The 19,508-nt window shown below is 47.9% G+C and overlaps 1 protein-coding gene across 1 annotated transcript in view; it reads right to left on the reverse strand.

Annotated features, from left to right (window-relative positions):
• Positions 1-19,508, reverse strand: part of WDR47 (WD repeat domain 47) — a 381,791-nt gene that overhangs the window by 167,818 nt on the left and 194,465 nt on the right. The window contains exon 8 of the mRNA XM_078668245.1: positions 18,524-18,781. Within this exon, the coding sequence (XP_078524371.1) occupies positions 18,524-18,781 (258 nt within the window). The remainder of the gene's footprint in view (positions 1-18,523; positions 18,782-19,508) is intronic.

Below are 19,508 nucleotides of genomic sequence, written 5' to 3' on the forward strand. Positions count from 1 at the left end.
GTCTTGAAATGTACTGCATATTAGCATATGTGTTAATGACCGACGCAGCAAACCGCACTAGAACATGGCTACTGCATACCCACAATCCATTGCCCACGTCATAGTTTGCACACGGTAGACAATTCATGCACGTGTTTAACGTGACGCAGGAGCAGAGTCCCGGGATGGCCTGTTTTGCAACACATCGCAGTTTTTCAGACTCATTGCTGAGGCGTTATATACACTATGCGGGGAGTGACGCCGAGTAGGATGTTTGTGTACCGTGAGAGTGGGAGAACCGGCTATAGATTCAGATCCGTTCTGAAGTTATGTGAAAGGACCTGCATCACCGCGATGAGGCTGCCGAGTGCCTCGTGAAGAGCGCCGCGCGCCCCTCTGCAGACTCCTCTGCATTCCAGAGAGGCGCGCGACGCGATCCGGTCTGGAATGCAATTCTGTGGACACAAGACCTGGCCGCGCGCACAACGTTATCCTATGGGGAAAGGCTGCGCGTGGCCAGGTCTTGTCTCCCTTCGGCCTCTCAGACTGCTGAGGCGCCGACAATAGTTCTCGGCGAGAACGCGCTTTCAGCGCGTTATAGCCGAGCCCTAAAAAGTACATCATATAAAATTGGTCAATATGCGTGCAAGATTCAAATTTAAAAACATTGATAAAATATATGTTACTTGTTAGGGAAATTTATACTGAACTACATTAGCCGGTATTGTGTTAGTTCTATACAGAGAATGCCCTTTTTTCACAAACTTAGTCTCAATTTAGGTAAATCCCTTAACTAGTGAAAAACAGCAGGTGCAACTCTACTTATCTCAAGATTGAGGAAAGTGTAGTTCAATCTACTGCATGTTTATCGGAGACTTTCGACAGGGAGAGGATGGCAATACGGCTTCTTGGATGACTGCGGTTACAGAATTCTTATTAGTTCTTTATGTTACAATGTGAACTTCTTACATGGTTGCAGATACAGAGTTCTTATGGGTTCTTTATGTAACACATGTTCAGGATTTTTAACGGCTCTTTGCTGAGACACCTCTTTTGTTTTCGAACTTCAAAACAAACTTAACTGATCTGCAGATTAATTGTGGGGCTGTTGAGCACAGGACTTGTATAATAGCTGAGCGGCAGGTGCGTATTCCATGTTCGTTATACTTCGCCTTTAACCAGTGCCGACGTTCCTGGTCCAATGCAGGACAGATGCAAAATAAGTGGATGAGGTCTTGTTTTGCAGCCCCGCATAATTCACACTCCTTGGAGTCTGATGGCCTCCAATCCGGTTGATCTGCATTTGTTGGCAAGTTGCCCATCCTTAAGCTGAAGTATTTCAGTTTGACATATGATGAAAAGGGGAATCCGAGATAGGCTGCTGGTTTGGACATGTTATACGATTGAATTATCGTCCAGGCATGCGAACGGTGACTGAGGATTGACTTGTCGTTGATCAGCGAATGCCTGTTTGCCGCCTTTTTGACTACTTGCTTGAATGAAGATACCAGGAGTTTAGTTTGCCATAACGAAGCAAGTTCGGTTGTGATGGGAGACAATTTTAGAAACTTGGTGTACTGAGAATTGGGACTATTATGCATGGCCTCCCACGTGGCAGAGTTGATTTCTGTTTCCCTGTTCATTCAGATGTTGTACCAGAATTTAATAGTCTCGTATTTTATTTGTAATTCTTGAAATTGTAGACCAAACTCAAGTCGGACCTGTGCAGGGGAAGCATTACCCGGTAAACTGAATACCTGCTTATAGACTCTAGTTTGAATTTTGTCTAGAAGCTGTGCACTTTTCCCATGATGTAACACACTGCCATAGGCTATGGTAAGGAGTAGTTTGGCTTTGATGACTGTCAGAAGTGGATTAAACAGGGGGCCTTTTAGCTGCTTAGAAATACTGTTGAATGTGTGTAACAGGGCCATTCCCTTTTTTTCAATGGCGTCGAAGTGCTGGGAGAAGTTAACTCTACCAGGATGAGGCTGTTTGGGCACACACAACTATGCATCAATAACTCCTAAACTGTTTTCGCCAAACCATACAAGCCGCAGGTGATGTGGCAGCCCAGAACTGAATCAGTTTTGTTTGGTCTACCCCTGGCCCTCGTGGACTTGGTTAACCAGGGGACTGACTCTGCCCCCGCCCCCCTCCCTGCCCGCATGGAGAGCCAGTGGTGAGGGATATCTGGTCACAGGGGTCAAAATCCTGCTACGGATACACAAGCATGTGACGTCAGGGGGCTGATCGGAGGGGAGCTTGAGGGAAGTGAGGCGGTGCACAGTGCCGGGCAGTGCCGCGATAAGACCATCACTGAAGGCGTGTGGTCCTTTGCGGCGCAATATGGGCAGGACGAAGGAGAAGGACCCTAAGCCTCCCAGACAGGGCACACTTGACCGCTATACCAAATCAGCCCCCCCGCCATGATGAATCTACAGCTACCAGTTCGGACACAGCCCTGTTGATGCATGCAATCTAGGCATCCCGGGAGGCCCTTGAGAATAAAATCGGATAGGTGGGCACAGAGGTAACACAATTGCGGCAGGATCTCCGAAATTTGGCAGAAAGAGTAACAGAATCCGAAACGAGGCTGGGGGAGGCTGAGGACACCATACAAGATATGAGGAAAGGTATGGCTGAGCTTCAATCGTCCCATAAAGAACTATTGTGGAAGGTGGATGATGCCGAAAATAGGGCAAGACGCAACAATCTCCGCTTTGTTGGTTTTAGAGAGGGAATCTAAGGAACAAACATGGCGGAGTTTCTGCACTCTTGGTTACTACACACTTTCCCAAAGGATACATTCTCTAACTGCTTCATTATGTTTGATGAGGTTTACAGTTTTTAAGGCATGCTAGATATGGGATCATTCCACACGCCTGCATACTAGTCACCCAACTCCTGGTACCACACGTACATTTCACTAGTAATATCTCTTGCGACAGAAGGTAGCTACCAGGCTGCTCCACAAGTGAGTGGCTGTTTCAAGATCCTTACATGGAACGTGAACAGCCTGGGCAACAAAATAAAGAGGGGGTTGGTTCTGTCATACATAAAGAGGGTAAGTCCGGATATTGTCTTGCTACAGGAGACCCACCTTCAGGGAACGAAATGCGGGTTTCTGGCGAGAGGACCGTTTAAAGTTTTGGAGCATGCAGGATACACAACAGGCTCCAGAGGGGTTGTCATTTTGATTAAGAAATCCCCCTCTTTGTAGCTACCCGGACATGGACGGACCCACAGGGGACGCACGTGGGAATAACGGGAACGTGGGGACGACACAAGATCACGATTGCCTCGATATATGCACCACCGAAACTTCAAGCCAGACCTCTTACTGCTCTTACTGGACTAGCTGATATCCTTCTGGACACACCAGACACACTGCACGTGGTGGACGGGGACTTTAACGACATAATGTCTTCCCAGATGGACAGATTGAGGAACCGACTTGATGACTCTTTTAACGACACCCCTCGCCAGGGCTATCTCCACACTAGGACTAACAGATGTCTGGCAATGGTTACACCCGGACGCCAGAACTTACTCATATTTTTCTGGGGCGTACAGGGTATATTCCAGGTTAGACTATGTCTTCCTCCCCCGACATGCTCTTAGCATTGAGGATGTAGCAGAGTATCAAGCACGAGGCATCTCAGATCATTCACCCCTTATGGTACGACTGGGCGGGAAACATAAGGTCGGGGGTAGGGGTTGGCAACTGACTGCATGGGACTTCCAGAATAAGGAACTGCTGCGGGGACTCAGGGCAGATACGAAGGTATACTTCGCAGAAAATATAGGGTCGGTCCAATCGGGTGTAATACTCTGGGAATCCTTTAAGACAGTTCTGCGCGACAGGGCCCAAAATAGGATAGCGTGGGAGAAAAGGAAAGCGCAGGAAGAGCTTCACTCTCTGGAAACTCACATCTTGGAGCTAGAACAAAGGTATGTTATAGAACGGAACCCACAGATACTTTGACTACTAGTGGATAAACAACAACAATACAAGGCCTGAGTTCGGAGCGTACAAAGTGGGGTTTCAGTCTATTAGCGTGGAGGACCCGGAGAGGGTTTCGGGAAGATTCCATATCGATGAGATAGGTGACAGGGCTCTTGCGCTCGATTACTTTGAAGGGCCCCGTCCATTTGTCTTGCAGGGCGCATGGTTCGGTGGGAGACATTACCCACACAGATGAAGGCAAAGCTCAAGCACAGACGACCCTTCATAGATTATATGACGTAGGGGATAAGTCTGGAAAGCTCCTGGCGTGGTTAAGCCGTAGAGAGCAGGATGCCCGTTGGGTAGATTGATGGTCAGGGACAAACCCGGCGGATTATTACAAGGCTAGAGACCTGGGCGCGATAGAAGATATACTGCCGTACATAGACAGCATTGAGACTCCCATCTTGACTGAGGAGGATGAGCTAAGTCTCGAAGTTGACATAACGACCACTGAGATCAAAGAGGCCGTAGTCAGACTCCGTCCAGGGAAATCTCCAGGCCCGAACGGATTCCCCGCTGAATTCTTTAAAAAAGCAGCAGATCTGCTGAGTGGCCACCTCTTGACCCTGTTCACGGAGGCAGCCCAAGAGGGTATCCTACCACCTGACCTCCGTATGGCCACAATTATCCCTATTTATAAACAAGGTAAACCCCCTGAGGAATGCGCATCCTACTGCCCCATTTCTCTCCTGAATGTGGAGGTCAAGCTCCTGGCGACGATTCTGGTACTCCGACTGCGCCGGGTAATCTCCAGCCTGGTCCACTTGGATCAGACAGGCTTCCTGCCAGACAGGGCGACCAGATTACATCTTAGGAGAACCCATAACTGGCTGATGGAGGTGCAAGACCGTCAGGAACCACATATGTTCCTGTCCTTAGACGCAGAAAAAGCGTTTGACGCAGTACATTGGTCCTTCCTTGAGGTAGTGTTAACCAAATTCGTCTTTGGACCCACATTCAGGAATTGGGTGAGACTCCTTCATACAGACCCAAGAGCCAGGGTTAAAGTGAACGGGGTGTTGTCAGACGATTTCCCCATAAGGAGAGGGACCAGACAGATGGAAGACTCTCCCCTTACGATTCTAGGCCGCGCCGCAATGTTCAAAATAAGTACATTGCCGCGCTTTCTCTATGCCCTACAAAATGAATATTTCCCCCTTCCACAACAGGTTTTTAAAGATATAAATGCCGAGCTTCGATCATTACTTTGGATGGGGAGACAACCCAGGATAGCCCTAGATACACTGCAAAGAAATCAATACAATGGGGGATCTCCTTGCCAGATATTGAAGCATATTACTGGGCAGAACATTTATTGCCAATAAATGAATGGCTTCACGTTCTGGCCGATCACCCCGCTTATAGACTAGAGAGAGGTACAATGGCGCACCGCACCTGTTTGCACTATCTATACGGGGGTAGGGGGGAAAAAAGACTGTACCCAGCAACGCGGGTTACTATAGAGGTCTGGGAGAGTGCGACTAAGACAATTGGCTGGACGCACAAACCAACAAAACAGACCCCGATATGGTCCTGTTCTTAGTTAAAGGAACTGCACCAGCTAAAGGGGTTTAAAGGGTGGGACGATATTGGAGTCTCTACAGTAGGAGACCTGGTACAGAGGGGAGACCTAAAGTCCTTCCAGACACTGAGGCTAGAATACGGATTGCACTACACTCAGTACTTGAAATATGCGCAGCTGCGCCAAGCATGGACGGCACTCTCCTCTCCCTTACCAGAGTATGCCCCGCTCGAGGGTCGCTTATTAAAGTCACAAATCCCATGAAAAATAGTATCCCTGACATAAAACTTTGATTAATAATATGCCTGACAGACTAGGGAAACGTAGAGGAACATGGGAACAAAACCTGGGAGAGATGGACATGGGAGACTGGGAGACAGCCCTGATGCATCATAGAGAAGTTGCAATTAAGTCCCGTCTCCGGCTCATTCAGTATAAAATTTTCCATAGGGTATATTATGACAGACTACGGCTGTATGGTATGGGGCGGGCTAGTGACACCAACTGTCTGCGGTGTGGGCATGCTCAGGGGGACTTTTATCATATTATCTGGGAGTGCCATATAATTCAGGAATACTGGGTTAAGATACTGAGGGAATTGAGTGTGGGTACTGGAGGTGGCCCTTCCAAACGAGCCAAAACTGGTGCTGCTGGGAATAACCAACGATGTCCACCTTCATTGCCCACTCTTGATTTTCGTAGCACTAGCCTTAGTCGTGGCTAAAACGGACGTGGCCCGAGCGTGGGGCGCTCCCATACCCCCCTCATATAGGAGACTGGAGAAGAGGCATTGATATGTATATGGCAGCAAAGAGGGTCACATACAAAGCTCGGGGATGCCCCAAGAAGTTCACTAGAGTGTGGGGGAAATGGAGACTATATCATGGCCTGGACGGGGGACTGTGAAAAGGGAAGAAGGGACAACCTTGTGCCCATAATGCAGACGGGGAGACAATCACATGAACCTTGCAATGTAGAGACTTTTGGGGAACTATTTTTCAGATCTCTCGTTTTACTTGTTTCATTGATTGTCTGGAGGGTGGAGGGGCACCGGGGAATTGGGGATGATTACATGTTATGTTTAAGAAGTTTAAAAAAGCAAATAAAAATATATATATTTTAAATTTAGAAAAAAGGGAGTATGAGCCAAACCTCTTCCACTATGCAGAGTATCATTTGTTTGTGGATGCAGCACGAGCGTTGCGGAGAATGGATTTACACTCCTCAGAAAAACAGAGTCCCGAACTCTGTGTAGTAAAGAGCCAAGCTGACAAATTGAGAGAACAAATTTGTGGATGTACAATTTGCTGCTCGTTCGTATACAGTTGAGATTCTGCTGGCTGAAACGGGATATGTGGGCACTCTGATAGGCAAAGAAGCTTGGTGAACCAATACTTCTTTTAACACACTGGGGCTAAGAGTATAAGACAGCAAGGTTCCCCCTTCATTTTATATATGACCTTGGAATGAGTGGGAATGGATGCAACACATATACGAACTTCCTTGTTCATGCGAAGTGAAATGCATTTTCCTAAGACCCTGGTTGGGGGTTCTAGCTGGCATACAAGTTGCACTTCTTGTTGCGACAAGTGACAAAGAGATCCCGGTTTGGAAAACCCCAGCGCTAAAAAACTAGTCTTAACTGCAGGTTATTGGCTTAGCTCCTACTCGTGGCACTGCTTGCTTGTCCTGCTTAGGGTGTCTGCCTGTTCGTTCTGTACTCCTGGGACATGTTTTATTTTCAAGGCGATATTGTTGGCTATTAACCATTCCCATATCTGTTGCACTTCACCGAAAGAACCTGTGACTGTGTCCCTCCCCATTTGGTGAGATACAATACGGTTGCTGTGTTGTCTGTTCTCACCAATACTGACTAATTGCGGAACCTGGGAAGGGAAGCCTGAAGACCTAGGAAAATCACCTTCAGCTCTAGGATATTTATGTGCAAGAACGGCGCCTGACCGGTCCATTTTCCGTGAACCTCCAAGGCCTGTAAGTGAACTCCCTATCCTTCCTAGGGAAGTGTATGTCGTCATCACCACCCGAGATAGCACAGGAAGGAATGAGAAGCCCTGAGAGATATGGTCCATGTTCGTCCACCAAGACATCGCAGACTTCATCTGTGGAGTAAGCGAAATCTTTTCCTCGAAGGGCTCCTTCGGTTCAACTGAGCATCCAGCTGCTCCTGCAGTGGCCGCATGCAAAGATGACAGTTTGGAATCAATGGGATGCAGGATGACGTCATCCTCAACATGGATTTGTACTTTCTTACAGAAGTGGATTCTCTTGCGGATAGGGATTTTGTGACTAATTTTAGATGGAGAATCATGTCCTTTGTGGGAATTTTTTTTTACACTTTCATTTCTGGTATTACTTCCTGAAATACCGCTGATCTGGATGGAATTAGAGAGGATTTTTCCTTGTTCAGATTGAGACCCCAAGATTTGAAAAGACGTAGGCATGCCAGAGTCAACTGCTTTGCCAAGTGAAAAGTGGGGCCCTTGATTAACCAGTCGTCGAGGTCTGAGAAAACCTGGTGTCCCGAACGTCTGAGAAAAGCCACCACTGGAGCCATGCATTTGGTAAAGACTCTGGAAGTCAACCTCAACTCAAAGGGGAGCACTTTGAATTGGCAATGGGACCCTGCCATCTTGAACCTCAACACCTTTCTATGCGTTAAGCATATGGAAATATGCATCCAGCAGATACAGGAGGGTCATGTAGTACCCTGTCTCTACCAGTTGCAAAATTTCCTGCAGGATGACATCCTGAATGGGTGTTTCTTTATGAATTTGTTTTAACAGCCTCAAATCCATTACTTACCTCCTTTTTCTGATGAGGAAAAAATTGGAATAAGATTCTGGATTGTGTTAGTTTAGCGGGACCTCCTCTATTGCATTCTTGGAGGAAGTGATCAGATTTCCTCCTTTAGTAGGGAAAGATGGTAATGTGATGATTTGGAGGCTTTTAAACAAATTCCAGGGTGTGACCATGCTGGATTATATCTAATACCCATCTGTTGGAAGAGATGAGCTTCCAATGATTGTAGAATTTAGAAAGGGGATTGTCGAATTTAAGTGGGACTGAGGTGACAGGTGCCTGCGTTATATCACTGTCTACTGGAACTATACTAAGCCTTTTTTCCAGCGTAACGACGTCGACGCAGTTGATTCCTGGAGTAGGTGGACGCGGTTGTTGAACTGCAGGGTTGTTGCACAGAGTATGGGGCTCGAAAACCTTACTGAGATATGGTAGATATGAGTTTTGTTGTATCTGTGCTTGGGAAGAAAATTGACATCTGCCTCTGCTCGAAAAGACTAGAATTGCCGTTGTTGCAAAGTGGCCAGTGAACGAGTGGTTTTAGTGTCCAATTTTATGGACTATAATGCATCTTCCACATGCTTACCAAACATGCTCTCTCCGCCAAATGACAAGTCAAGGATATTTGTTTGCACCTCTGGCAGAAACCATGTCGTTTTCAGCCACGCTTAGCGGCACAATACTGCCGCCCCGGCCATCTATCGAAAGGCCATAGATGAGATGCCCAGGGCAATGTCAATTATTCCAGAAGAGGCCTTCTCCCCATCCATAAGGATTTATTGGTCTTCTTTTTTCTTGTCCTCAGGGAGGTACTCTATGAACGCTGACATGTCAGACCACATCTGACAGTCCTATCTCCAGGGGATGGCCAGAGCTTTGGAGACTCAAATATAAGTTTTACCAATGTTGCCCAGTTTTGGCCCTCCTTGTCCGGAGGAAGCGAGCACAGCGAGGATGGATTTTAAGCCTGTTGTTGGGCCAGCATCATTACAGTCTCTGGTTATGGCTGACCAATAAGGCTAGTCAGCAAATTGTCCGGAGAATAATATTTTTTGTCAAGCTTTAGAATAACCACAGCCATTAAAGCTGGTGCGGTCATTGATTTTAATCCCTCCTGCCATATAAAGCCAAGAATAGGGATAGACCTTGTTGTGGGTTGGGCCTCGGGTTTAATGTTGTAGAGAAAGCACTCTGTTTAGCTTTAGGAGGAAGACTAAAGCGTTTGGTCGCTCCCTCCAGGATGCCATGGAAGCCACTGATATCGGAGGGGATTCGTTGAGGCTGACAACAGAGCCACATACTAGTCCCATTCTGGATGATCCTCTGAATCAAATTGAATTTCCTCTTCCTCAGGCTGCAGATCACCATCACTGTCAGCTAAAGTGTCCCTTATAGAAACGGGTGGCAAGACAGGTCTTTCTCCTTGTGATCTGGCAGGTGTCCTTGAAGTTGAGGCAGTCTCTGGAACGTCCGGTCGGGAAGGAGGTTGGTAAGTCGGGGGATTGGCCTCAGGGAACTTCTTGTAAAAATCGTGGATGATCATGCGCAAATTGGTGACTAATGAAAAAGGGATGCAACAGAATGTCCATGCTCATTATGTTGTTCCTCCTCTGGTTCCTCGTATGGGTAACGCTCATATGGGTAACTGAGATAGGCTATATGCTGGACTAAAAAGACCTTTGTCCCCGGATTCCTGTATCTCCAGCAGGCATACTGGGGGTAAAGGCGATACCTTAGAAATGTCCTGTGGAATGACTTGATGTTATGCCTTAGCTTCCATTGCCGGCACTGGGGCCGTCAACGAAGTAGCCCCGGATGGAATTCTCATTGACAGAAGGACATCAGGTTAAGTGACAGTCTCGTCAAGGACGACGATGCTGTATTCCGAGTCTTCGTTGTCGATGAAGAAGTGTTTGTAAGCGTTTTGGTAGTCGACGTTGTAGATGTCGCGGTCGTCGCAGGCGTAGAATAAGGTACCTGAGACGATATAGTGGTCGACTATGGGGTGATCTTCATCGATGGATCCGTCAACATGTGGGTATTCTTTGTCGACGGCTCTTTTAATGGACTAGCAGGAGCAGAAGGAGGTAAGGAGACACATTTATTTATAAAGTTTTATATAGCGCGAACCAGATCTTCTATGAGAGAAAAAAGGCCCAGCCAGCTCCTTCCTTCTCGAATGCGCAACACTGGCCTCCCTATTATTATATGATATAGACCTCTTAGAGTCTCTGTCAGATGATGAGAAGCCCTCATCTGCCTCCTGTTTGCTGAAAAATATACACTCTCCTCAACCTCAGACTCTGATTCAGATAGTGTCCTCTTTTTCTGGAGCCAAAGAAGCAGCCTGGCTTCACGATCCTGGAGGGTCTAAACTGAGAAAATGTGGCTTGTGCGAAGGATAAAGGCAATATAAACATTCATGTGGGGGTCCTTTGAGAAGAGCCTTAATTTTCCCCAGGACTTACAAGGCATGAAAAGCCTCTTTTTGGAACCCTCAGACATGATGAATATAGGATATCCCGCCACCAAACTTAACAGCAGATATTTCTTGGAGGTTTGGAGATCAACTGGATACCTGTCAGGTCAAATGCTGAGCTGTGTAACACTGTGACTGTGTAGAGCTCAGGGGAGACCCCCTAACACACAATGTGCAGTAAAAAATAGGAGGTAAGGTGGCTCTGCAGGGGAGAAGTCCTTCCCGGTCTCTGCTCTGATTGTTTGAATATATCCAAACGCAAATCAATGTGAAGTGGCTAAAGAGGTCTATTGTTTTCAGTGTGATTCTTAATGCTAATGCTTTATCACTACTTATATTACTATTACCGTGGGACTCCCCCACCCTGACGGGGAAGATACAAACATATGGATCTATGAAAGATACAATACTGGAGAACCATTTTTATATTGAAAGAGGTGAAGACAGAGAACAGACCGCAAGGGGCATTATGTTTTAATTCTGCCTATAAAGTATTGAGGAAAGGGTCTCATTTATCCTTCTTAGGCAACACTGTCTAGTGAGGCTAGAGTCACAGACGTTTACAATAGTCACAGGCTTTCTCAATGACATTCCGTCAGATTTGTGTACATTTTGTATACATTTACTTCATTTAGAAGATTTTAAATGGGCGGGCTTGTTGAGGGGTGAGCTGTGTCGGTTATACAGGTCATAAGTGGCAGTCACAAGCAGTTTTCTTTGCGGCTTAAAGTCCCTGCTCACTAGGGGAGGTGAGGTTTTGGCAGAGGGCACTGAATTTTATAGTGAGAAATAATGTGTGCAGGACGTTCTGAAAGCTAATAGTGGTCAGAGAGGGTGCATAGTCTGTTAACAGCAGGTCATAATTGGCGGAAATGAATATGCTACTTACCAGTATGCATCTGTTCTTGGCATGTAGGGCTGCTAACATTCATATCTTTTGCATAGATCGCCGCCTAGTGTTGGGTCCGGATGATCGCACCTTGTTGTCCTGGAAGAGTCTTCGAAGTATCCTGAGATAGGTGGCTCCTCCCCTGGACTACAGTGCGCATGGGCATCGGCTCCATCCCCAGATTGTTTTTAGCCATTGTGGCAGAGATGGAGTGAAAAGTGTAAAGGATGTCCATGCTAATGATTGAATGCAAGAGTATGTCTGCAGCTGCGACAGGCACCGGGGAGGAGGGTGGGCGATATGAATGTTAGCAGCCCTACATGCCAAGAACAGATGCATACTGGTAAGTAGCATATTCAGTTCGAGGCATGTGGGCTGCTAAATTCATATCTTTTGCATAGAATATATAGCAGTCCCTCCATTAGCGGCGGTTGCCCGTGCCAGCTGCAGAAACCTGAAAGAGTGTCTTGAGAACAGCCTGTCCAACAGCTGCTTGCTGTTTGGAATGCACATCAACACAGTAGTGTTTTGTAAAGGTATGCGGTGTAACCCATGTGGCTGCTCTGCAAATGTCTTCCAAAGGAATGTTCCCTAGGAAAGCCATGGATGCCCCCAATTTGCGTGTGGAGTGCGCCCTTGGGGGTATCGTTAAGGTACGTTTAGCTTTTTGATAGCAGATTTGTATGCACTTAACAATCCACCTGGCTATTCCTGCTTTGGAAATAGGGTTGCCCTTGTGCTGTGGCGAGAAGGCAACGAAAAGTTGTTTTGTTTTCCTAAAGTGTTGTGTCCTGTCAATATAGTACATCAACGCCCTCCTAACGTCCAAAGTATGGAGCATTCTTTCCGCCACTGTTTGTGGGTTTTGGAAGAATGCGGGCAGGTCAATAGTTTGGTTGAGATGAAACTGTGACACCACCTTCGGAAGGAATTTGGGGTTAGTGCGTAGTACCACCCTATTTGGATGAATTTGTATGAATGGCTCTTGGATTGTGAGCGCTTGCAGCTCACTGACACGTCTTAGTGACGTAATAGCAATAAGGAAAGCCACTTTCCATGTTAGGAACTGGAGTTCACACGAGTGCAGTGGCTCAAAAGGTGGTCCCATCAGCCTGGTGAGGACCACATTGAGGTTCCACACCGGAGCTGGCGGTGTTCTTGGGGGAATGACTCGTTTCAGACCTTCAAGGAAGGCTTTAATGGCAGGCACTCTGAAGACAGAGCGATGTTGCCTGTTCTGAAGATAAGCTGCAATGGCGGATAGATGTATCCGAATGGAAGCGTACGCTAGATTGCACTTGTAAAGATGTAACAGATAGCAAATGATGTTAGGGATAGATGCATCTAGCGGATTTATGTTATTGGCTGTACAGTGAATGACGAAACGCTTCCATTTTGCAGCATAGCATGCTCTGGTAGTCGGCTTCCTTGCCTCCTTGATGATGTCCATGCATTCTGGAGGTAGGTGAAGGTAGCAAAACTCTAGGACTTCAGGAGCCAGATCGCCAGGTTGAGCTGTTGCGGATCTGGATGCTGAATGTCTCCATGGTTCTGCGTTAAGAGCTTGGGTGTTAGGCGCAGCCTTTGATGCGGCACCACTGAGAGTTCCAGAAACGTGGTGTACCATGGTTGGCGTGCCCACGTTGGAGCAACTAGGATGAGCGTCATCGAGTGCTGCCTTAGCTTTCTTGCCACCAGCGGTATTAGAGGTGCTGGTGGAAAAGCGTACGCAAATTTGCCTGACCAGTTCATCCATATCGCATTCCCCTGCGACTGTGGGTGAGGGAACCTGGCGGCAAAGTGTTGGCATTTTGCGTTTTCGCTTGTGGCAAACAGGTCTATCTGTGGATGACCCCACTGCTGGAAGTACGGGCGGAGTACTGATGGATGCAACTCCCACTCGTGCATTTGATGGCTGTATCTGCTGAGCAGATCCGCCATCTGATTGTCCTTGCCCGGGAGGTGTTCTGCCATGAGGAAAATGTTCCGCTGAATGGCCCACTTCCACATGCTCTGAGCCAGATGAGACAGCTGCAGCGAGTGGGTGCCTCCCTGCTTTTGAATGTAGTACATCGCTGTCATGTTGCCCGTCCGGACTAACACTACCTTGTTGCACAGATGTACATTGAAGGACTTGAGCGCCATGAAGATTGCCATCAGTTCCAGATAGTTGATGTGCATCTTCTGTTGCTGCGTCGTCCATAGTTCCTGCACTGTGTAAGTGAGCAGATGAGCTCCCCATCCCTGGAGAGATGCGTCCGTTGTCAGGATAATCTGTGGCACTGGCTCCTGGAACAGTCGGCCCTTGCAAAGGTTGTGTGGATTCCACCAATGCAGAGAGTTGTACGCCCGACTGGTAACCAACACTAGGTCTGTCATTCGTCCTTGAGCCTGTGTCCACTGATTTGCTAAGCACTCTTGGAGCGGACGCATATGTAACCTTGCGTGAGGGACTATGAAGATGCAGGAGGCCATCATGCCTATCAACTGCATGAACACTCTCGCTGGAAGCGAGTGTTGTGGTCTGAACCTTTGGATTAGAGACTGTATGCTGTCTATCCTGACCTCGTTTGGCTGAGCCATAGCTGTGAGGGTATTTATTGTCGCACCCAGAAACTGCCGTACATGTGCTGGTTGAAGGTGCGACTTTGGGTAGTTCAGCGAGAAGCCCAGATTGTGAAGGAGGTGAATGGTAGTCGACATGTCCGCGGCGCACTGTTGTTCCGACTTGGCTTGAACGAGCCAGTCGTCTAGGTAGGGGTAGACATGGATGTTCTGCCTCCTGAGGTGCGCCGCTACCGTCGCCAGACACTTGGTAAACACTCTGGGGGCGGTGGTCACTCCGAAGGGTAGGACTTTGAACTGATAATGCCTGCCTTGGATAGTGAACCTGAGATACTTTCTGCGGGACGGGTGTAGTGGTATGTGGAAATAAGCATCCTTGAGGTCTAAGGTTGCTAGGAAGTCCCCTTGGTTCAGCAAGGGAAGAATCTGTGGCAGTGTGAGCATATGGAAATGTTCTGACAGTATATACAGGTTGAGGGGGCGAAGATCTAGAATGGGTCTGAGAGATCCGTCCTTTTTCGGAATAAGGAAGTACAGGGAATAGACCCCTGTGCCTTCCTCCTCCACTGGCACGAGCTCTATTGCGCCTTTTTGCAGCATCACCACTACTTCTTGCTGCAATAAGTGCAAGTGCTCTGCGGACATAGGCCGTTGCTTTGGTGGAATGTTGGGTGGAGTGGACGTTAACTCTAGACAATAACCGTACTGGACAAGTTGTCTTACCCACCTGTCTGTGGTGATGTTTGTCCAGACTGGCAGGAACTGCTGGAGTCTCCCCCCGACAGGTGTTAAATGGTCGGGGGGCAGTGACAGAGAGTCACTGTTTGTTTGGGGCAGAGGAACGGGAGTTGTTGTTTCCTCTGCCACGTCCCCTGGTGCTGTTTCCTCGATAACCTCCTTTATTCTGCTTGGGGTACGAGGACTGTGCTCCACCTTTAGTGAACTGTGATTGTTGACCCATCTGCCCTCTGGTGACCCCACGTGCACCTGAGCGACGAAAAGTGTTGCCCCGGAATTGTTGTGACTGAAGGGCCCCCATAGACTTAGCCGTTTCGTTGTCTTTCTTAAGCTTTTCGAGGGTGGTGTCAACATCAGGACCAAACAGTCTATCAGGATTGACGGGCTGATTGAGTATGGTTGTTTGAATGTCTGGTTTAAACCCCGATATGCGTAGCCACGCTTGTCGTCTTAGCATGACGCTAGTGTTAATAGCCCTAGCTGCTGTGTCTGCGGCATCAAGTGCACACTTTATTGCTGCGTTGGAGATGAGTTTTCCCTCTTCTATGAGCAGTTTGGTACCCTCTTGAAACTGTGTAGGCAGGTGTTGTAAAAGTTGCTCTAGGGTGTCGTAATGCGCCCTATCGTAACGTGCCAATAGCGCCTGTGTATTTGCAATACGCCAGAAATTGGCAGCCTGCGCAGCTATTCTTTTGCCCCCTGCCTCAAGCACTTTGGACTCCTTGTCTGGGGGAGGAGCTTCACCAGTCGTTTGGGAGTTGGCCCGTTTGCGGGCATTTGCGACCACTAGAGAGTCAAGAGGCAACTGTCCCCGAATATATGCGGGGTCAGCAGGTGCCGGTCTGTATTTCTTCTCGATGCGTGGGTTGACCACTCTCGCTCTGGTAGGCTCCTTAAAGATCTCTGCAGCATGTTTAAGGACCCCTTTCAGCATAGGAAGTGTCTTGACTGTTCTTTCAGAGACAGAGAAAGTGTCAAATAGAAAGTCTTCCTCCACTGGGTCAGCGTGCATGTCCACGTCATGATTAGCAGCTGCCCGTTCGATTAATTCATGAAATCCTGCAGAATCCTCTGTTGGGGATGCCCGTGCACTGAAAAGCTGTGGGTCTTGCCCCACAGGTTGGTGTCCCTGGTCACCAGCGTCATCATAGGAATCCTGTTGTGCATCAGGGTCATTGATGGGGAAATTATATTGGTCATCTAGTCCCTCCTCCTCTCCCCCAGAGTGGTCGGGGGAAGGTGTTGGACTTCTCCTAGGCGGAGGCTGGATAGGTTCAACTAGGGCAGGAATGTCCTGAGTAGGCCTTTTCTTCTTCAGTGGAATAATAAAGGAGTCCACTGGCGGGGAAGTGATCTTCCTCTTATAAAGGGTCAGCCTGCCAGTGTCTGCGTCGATAAAACGCTCAGATTCGTCTCCTGAGTCGTGTTGTCGACCCGATAGGCCGCTAGACGTTGAAGATTCTGATGTCTTCGGCGCCGTCTTTGGGGCAAAGGCTTTCGGGGCTTCCTTCGGCGGCAGAATATATAAGAGCTTGGCAGTAGGCTTTACAGGCACGTCCAGTGTCTTCTGGTGCGACGGCGCGGAAGCCGATGTCGCAGTAGCCTTCTCACGAATCCGTTGCAATGAACTGACGATTTGTGATGCTCCACCCGCCGAGGCACCTGGCGCCGACGAGGAGTCCGCCAGCGGGCCGCCGCCCCCGACTTTCTGGGGCACTTTTGGAGTCTTAGACGTCGATGCCGCAGCTTTAGGCACGGAGTCCTTGGGCCTATGAGCCGAGCCTCCGCTCATGGATCCGAGGGATTTCGTAGACTCCGCCTCGACGATGCGTCCGGCTAACGGTGCCCCTGTCGGCACCGAGTGTGTATCGACGACTTTTGCGGACTTAGTCTGTGCCGCTCTAGTCGACCCTTGACGGACGACCTTCTTTGAGGACGCATCCCCCTCCGATAACTTCGGCACTGTTGAGTCAACAGTCTTCTTCGGCTTCAGTGGCCCGGAGGTCGACGGAGCCGATGAGGTAACAGGCTTTGGCGTCTTAGATGGAACGTCCGCCATCTTAGGTGCAGTCGATACCGTTGGTTTCAGTTTCGGTTTCGATATGGGCTGCGTAGCCCCCGCAGGTGTGTCCGTGGCCGGGCGTGAAGACGGGGCCGTGGCTTGCGGTGCAGGGTCTTGGGTAAGGCCGAGAGGCGATCCCGTGACCTGAGCCTGATCCGTATAACTGTCGGGGCATAGCTCATCCCCTGAGCTATCTTCCGCGGCCCCATATATTTCTTCGACGTCCCCTACCTCGTCGACGTATTCAAGGTCTTGTTCTATGGCCCCGTCGTCTTCGTCGGGAGCAGCTTCGACCTCCGTCGCAGGTGGTGAGATTTGAAGATGATGGCTTAGGCTCTCGTCTTCTGGGTCGTCGAAGATGTTATCGGGTGCCGGTGCCGCTCGCTGGGCCTCGAGGCGCGCCGCGCGCCGAAGCTTGAGCGTTTTCTTCGACCGGAACTTGGAGCAGGCCTTGCAGTTCTGCTCGTTATGGTCCGGCGAGAGGCATTTATTGCAGACCGGGTGCACGTCGATATGTGGGTATTTGGACCCACAGACGGGACAGTATTTAAACGGGCTCCGGTCCATGTTGAAAAAGTCGCGGTCTTGCTGCGATGAGAAGGCCTCGATGTCCGAAGAGTAACTCGACTCCGCAGATTCCGCCTCAAAGAGACGGGAGAAACTCGAGACCGCACGCAAACAATACCGACGTAGGTAACGAAGGTCTTTTGACCTTAAAGAAGTAAGTTTTCTCGGTTCCGACAGAGAGACGTCGAGACCGCATCCGAACCCAATGGCGGAAAAAAACAATCTGGGGATGGAGCCGATGCCCATGCGCACTGTAGTCCAGGGGAGGAGCCACCTATCTCAGGATACTTCGAAGACTCTTCCAGGACAACAAGGTGCGATCATCCGGACCCAACACTAGGCGGCGATCTATGCAAAAGATATGAATTTAGCAGCCCACATGCCTCGAACATTCTCATTTGAGCCACTTTTCTACTACCACTTTCTGCCCCTCCCACACTGGAGCCCCATGCGATTTAAAAGGCAATGGACCATTTATTTTACAGTGAAATCCTGCAGGTGATTTAATAAAAATTTATATTTCTCCGCTAGATGATAATGCATCCTAGGCTGAAATAGAAATTTCCTTCTAGTCCTGTTTCTAGATAGGTTTTGAGAATTCTACCATAGTGCTTTATCTTAATACGGTAACAATTATTCTCCCAAGAAGAGGGATACTGCTTTCCTGTAACATATTAAAAGTAGTAAACTGAAATTCTGCTTATTGGAAACAAGCAGACAGATAACCCCCCCTATGGCAGCAGAAATGGCTTAATAATATCATTTCTAATGGTCTAATCTTACTGACAGTCCATGCTTTCAAACTGTAATGTCAAAGAAAACACCACTACTGATCTCAATTAATTATTAAATGAAGGTTAGTAATATCATAATTAACATTAGGTTCTTACTCTGGAGGCACATAGACTGGCGATTCTTCAGGAAAGGGTATTTGGTGTCCAGGCTCGTGTTTACGAGGAGTACTTGTGTTAATGCCTTGACCATCAACCTTCTGTTTAATGGCAGCATCAGGAAGTGATTTGCCACTGATTTCAGGGGTAGCATTTACAGAGTTCACCAGGCTTCCATTACACTGGACGCCCAAAGCTTGAGCTTCATTTCCAAGGGTCTCCATTCCTACATTTAATTCACCAAGCTTTTGAATAGATCTGCAAAAAAAAAAGATATAGATGAGAGGTAAAGTCTTGCTAGTTGAAAGTATGATACAATGATAATAGAAATCCTAATTACATAAACCAAAACCCACCCGAAAATATTGATACACCCAATCTCAAATACTTCGAAAAAGCATTTAACTACCAGAGTGCTAAATATTCACCTATGTATCTCAGCTTTAACATTCATTTTCAGGGAGGATGATTTTTATCCAAGTTTACTCCTGACCTCAAGATTAAGGTACATATCCAGGCACAGCAATCAAGCACAGCCTTTATATTTGAAATATTGTTATTGCCAGAGCTTTCCTAGTCTGGTTGCATATTAACAGTCACAGGATTGGGTACTACTGAGAGAACATTCCTGTGGACCATACTTTAACATCTTCGGATAAAAAAAATTTTTTAAAAATGGAATATGTGCAAGTGGGCTTCAGGCCGCTTGCATCTTAACAGTCCTATTAAACAGACTGTTTGCCTGTGGATAAGCTTTTGGGCACGACATAAAACTAATGTGTGAGGCGCACAATATCGTGAGGGAGCTTCCTCTCTGGAGCATAAGCAAAGGATCAGTGCTGAAGATTCTCATTAAAGCCCACTCCCTCCTGGTCACCCAAGCAGAGTTGGCACATGCTAGAACCCTAGTTTTAGTGGTTGAAAAGAAGAGAGAAGACCATAGCAGAAGCATACAGAAGTACAGAGGATAGAATTAGGCTGCAGA

This window comes from Lissotriton helveticus, chromosome 1_2 (genome assembly GCF_964261635.1).
Source record: "Lissotriton helveticus chromosome 1_2, aLisHel1.1, whole genome shotgun sequence".
NCBI classification, from domain to species: domain Eukaryota; kingdom Metazoa; phylum Chordata; class Amphibia; order Caudata; family Salamandridae; genus Lissotriton; species Lissotriton helveticus.